The following is a 4528-nucleotide window of genomic DNA, read 5'->3' as shown; positions in this document are numbered from 1 at the left end:
CCCCCGGCGCCGCACCCCGCACCGCGCCTCTCCGCGCCTCACCGCGCGCCCCCTTCTCTCTCCGCAGCCCTGACAGTATCTCCCACGCCGGTGGTGTTTTGTTTTGCCTTCTTTTTTTCATTTCGAGTCTCTATTTTTTTTCTTTTGTTATTGCTACTTCTACTTTTTTATTTTTTTTTATTTTTATTTTTAGCGACAGCTTTCAAACCTACTTTGGGGTCTTAAAACGAAACCGTACACCATTTCACTGTGGACATTACACCCTCTTACAGATATGGGAGACATGGGAGACCCACCAAAAAGTAAGGCGGAATTTTTACCGTTGTTGGAATAAATGTGCTGTCTATTGTAATCGTCTCAGGCAGGAGAACTGCTAAAGAGCTGAACTTCATTTGAATGGTAGAGAAGGTGCCTTTGTTGCCATGCCTGCATGCTTGCTGTGTTTTAAGCTCGTAGCCTTGTATGTTAATAGCCTGGGGTCCTGCTCTCTTTTAAAGTTTGGGGAGCAGGCGGGATTTTAATGGGATCTCCAACCACGGAGCCTTAAATTCTGCTCGCGCTAGACTGCGGTGAGGCTGTCTGACTACCCAGCACCTAGTCCGTCTAGGGGGATTAGCATTAGACTCGCAAAAAAGAGCAAGTGACAACCGTAATCATGCTTGTTCTTGCTAGCAGCCTCGAGTCCCCTCTTCGACGGCAAAGGGCTGAATGGGCAGCGCACCCAGCCACGCGTTCACCGTTTCCAGTCAGAGCCTCTTAAAAAATGAAATCGAACATATAGGTGCTCTCTCCGTAAGGAAAGGAATCCAAACAAGCAAACAATAAAATAAAAATAAAACAAGGAGGGAGTTTGGAGTTTTGATTCCGTGCAAGGCTTGCGAAATGAGGACCTTCACCCCGAAGACTGTTCACATCTGCATTTTAACATATGTTCCGCCTCCTTTCTAAACGAGGCACGGTTTTGATGGCACACTTCAATTACCATCCAAAAGTGTAATACTCTTTGAAAAAAACCAAAAAACCACACACTCCCAGAGTACGCCCTATAAGGGAACGACACTAAAAGTGTGTTTATCTCCGTAGGAGAGTAAACGGTTAGTCAATCATGTATTTATTTTCATTTCAGAAAAACGCCTGATTTCCCTATGTGTTGGTTGCGGCAATCAAATTCACGATCAGTATATTCTGAGGGTTTCTCCGGATTTGGAATGGCATGCGGCGTGTTTGAAGTGTGCAGAGTGTAATCAGTATTTGGACGAGACCTGTACGTGCTTTGTTAGGGATGGCAAAACCTACTGTAAAAGAGATTATATCAGGTACGCCATTTACATTGTTTAATTCTTCGGTGAGATTTCTTTTTTTTTTTTTTTTTTTTAACTTTATAAATCTGACAGAGACAGGAAGACGAAAAAATGTGAGAAAAAGGGTGAAAAGACAATCGGTATGTTTTTAAGTTATTTCCCCATAGATAGACAGGCGAGGAAAAAAGTTAGAGTCGTCAAGTTTTTTATTCCACAGATTCAAATGCAAATTTCTGTATAAACAAAACCACATTTGAGAACAGCTAGCGACTGTGTGGGACCCTTCTGAGGACTTTGGCAATGCATCCTGTGATTCTAACAAAGTGGGAAATCGTAGGTAATGGAGAATGTTTTCAATAGTGTAGATATTATGAGCAACACGGAACTGATCGCTTTTTAACACAAACTGAGAAACGCATCTCTCTGTGTTTTTGCAAAGGCATAATGGCATTCATAAGAAAGGCACTTCAAGCATGTATGCCGTAAAAATAAATACACGGGGGAAAAAAAAATATTTAAACTAGGCCTATCAGAAAACAAAAAAGCACAAGAAAAACAAAACCGAAGTTTTCTTCAGAATGAAGGATCCTTTTATGGGGAGGTTAAAACCTAGACTGAAATGTTTCTTCGCTAAAATAACTGACATTTAATCTTTTTAAATATTAACCCCTTTGGTGATATCTGCCTGCCTTTTCTTTCTTATCTTATCTGTACTGATGAATTAGACAGAGCAGATCAAATTGCCCATCATCTGTTCGCGAACAATTGGGTATATTTAGATAATGGAACCGCTTCCTTCCTCACATTAAAATCTGGTAACTGATAAAATGTGAGAGTTGCCAATCCTGACACTATAGAGAAACCGAGCAGGAATTTCTAGTGTGTTTATTATTTGTGCTCCTGGGTCATGCTGATCCGTTTCAGTGTCGTCTACTGGGCCAAACCAGAACTTTGTATGACACTGAGGTATGGACGGTATGTTTTTTTACAGAAAGTTTTTTTGTAATTCTGAATTGAAATAAAGCACTTGAGTCTTTCCTTCTCCAGCGCACAATTCATAAGCAGATCATTCCTGCAAGCCATGTTGTGAGATTATTCTCAAAGTTTTACCATGGTGAAAAACAGCCCACTTTTCTTTCTCTCTTTCTCTCTTTCTCTCCCCCCCTCTGCCCCTCTCCCTCTCTCCCTCTCTCCCTTTCTTTCTTCCTTCCTTCCTTCCTTTCTTCCTTTCTTCCTTCCTTCCTTCCTTCCTCTCTCTCTTTCTTTCTTTCTTTCTTTCTTTCTCTCTTTCTTTCTTTCTCTCTTTCTCTCTTTCTCTCTTTCTTTCTCTCTTTCTCTCTTTCTTTCTCTCTTTCTCTCTTTCTCTCTTTCTCTCTTTCTCTCTCTCTTTCTCTCTTTCTCTCTTTCTCTCTTTCTTTCTTTCTTTCTCTCTTTCTCTCTTTCTCTCTCTCTTTCTCTCTTTCTCTCTCTCTTTCTCTCTTTCTCTCTCTCTTTCTCTCTTTCTCTCTTTCTCTCTCTCTTTCTCTCTTTCTCTCTCTCTTTCTCTCTTTCTCTCTTTCTCTCTTTCTCTCTCTCTTTCTCTCTTTCTCTCTCTCTTTCTCTCTTTCTCTCTTTCTCTCTCTCTTTCTCTCTTTCTCTCTCTCTTTCTCTCTTTCTCTCTCTCTTTCTCTCTTTCTCTCCCCCCCTCTGCCCCTCTCCCTCTCTCCCTCTCTCCCTTTCTTCCTTCCTTCCTTCCTTTCTTTCTTCCTTCCTTCCTTCCTTCCATCCTTCCTTCCTTCCTTCCTTTCTTCCTTTCTTCCTTTCTTCCTTTCCTTCTTTCCTTCTTTCCTCCTTTCCTTCTTTCCTCCTTTCCTCCTTTCCTTCCTTTCCTTCCTTTCCTTCTTTCCTCATTTCCTTCCTTTCCTTTCTTCTTTCCTTTTAAACGCACTTTGGAGCCGTGCTTTTAAATGTTGTCCTTTCACTAATTTCAAATTAAAGGAAAACGTTTGGACTGAGATGTGCTCAGTTACCTCCTGCTAGAACCCAGCGGGCGAAATTTAAAAAAAAATGCAGCTCCTTTAAGTTAACACAGAATACATTTTATTTGCTACAATTTTAAAAGTAAGATGTATGTTATGTGCAAGTCGACTTTGAATTAGACCGTGAGCCAATCTGTAACTGACAGACACGTGGGCAACCCCCCCAACTTTTGTACCTATTAATGCATGCACTTTGCGATGGCTCTGTTCTTTTGCCGTTTAGCTGTTTGTCTGGGTTTTTTTCTTCTCAAAACCTTATAATTCGGAAATATGTAGCTCTGAATATAGGATTAGTACACCACAATAGTCATAGCAGCTAACGATGTGTGTAAATAAACATCTATACCCACAAGCATACATCAAAGACTGTATCTCTAAGGAAGTGTACTGGTGAGGAAATGTGTGGGGATGAATGTTAGCTCAGTTTTAGGAACAGCTTTTACGGTTCTGTGGATTGTGTGCGTGCATATGTGCGTGTATCCATACGTTTGCGGAAAGATGTTAATTTTACTTAAACCAGGGAGGCTGGCTAAGGAGGACTCGGTGGGAGCCGAGAGACTGTGCAGTTTTAGTCACCCGGGTTGGAGCATTTTCTCATCCACGGATGGGTGAACTGTCCCCCTCTCCTCCACGGGAGACAAGGAACCCGCCACCCACTCCAGCGTGTAACCCCAGAAACCCATTATTTGCCGTGTGGGGCTGTCAGCAAGAAGTTGCCCTTTCACTGCTGTCGGAGGTCTTGAGCCCCGGCTCAAGGTGGGAGCGTCAGCAGGAGGGAAGACGGGGCAGGGACGTTGAGGTGGGGGCAGGCTGCAGAGCCAAAGCACCCAAAATGCCTTTTAGTAGAGGGCGGGGGAGGGGAGTTACACTACTATATATGTAAGCGTGTATATAGATAACAGGGTGGTATGCCTATATTGTATAAAACGAACCTGGTGAGAGAAGGTAAGGGGAAGAACCCCGGCCGCTGGCAGAGCCACTCCTGCTGCGCCCCAGAGGCTAAGCCGCCGGCAGCCCCGGCACGCGTTAAGCGGCAGAAGTCCTGAGTGGGTTCCTCGCAAAAATAGCACCATCTGGTGAGGCTGGCACGTTTGTGCGTGGGGAGTGGATGGCAGCTTCGCCAGCCTCGCCTTTCCCCGGTGTACCCATGGCGGTCCGGTTCAGCCCCGGGCCAGGCTAGGGCAGGGCCCCCGCCCCGACGCGGGGGGG

General features: G+C 44.0%; 1 protein-coding gene across 1 annotated transcript in view; it reads left to right on the top strand.

The window, feature by feature from the left end:
* Positions 1-274: 274 nt before the first annotated feature.
* The window catches only part of ISL1 (ISL LIM homeobox 1), an 11343-nt gene continuing 7089 nt past the window's right edge, over positions 275-4528 (top strand). Inside the window, exons 1-3 of the mRNA XM_009326963.1 lie at positions 275-302; positions 1127-1332; positions 3840-4118. Coding sequence (XP_009325238.1) covers positions 275-302; positions 1127-1332; positions 3840-4118 — 513 coding nt within the window. The remainder of the gene's footprint in view (positions 303-1126; positions 1333-3839; positions 4119-4528) is intronic.

The sequence above is a fragment of the Pygoscelis adeliae genome, unplaced genomic scaffold, assembly GCF_000699105.1.
Source record: "Pygoscelis adeliae isolate BGI_AS28 unplaced genomic scaffold, ASM69910v1 Scaffold116, whole genome shotgun sequence".
Lineage (NCBI taxonomy): Eukaryota > Metazoa > Chordata > Aves > Sphenisciformes > Spheniscidae > Pygoscelis > Pygoscelis adeliae.
Note: the sequence above shows the minus strand (reverse complement) of the source record. Positions and strands in the feature narration are given on the sequence as shown.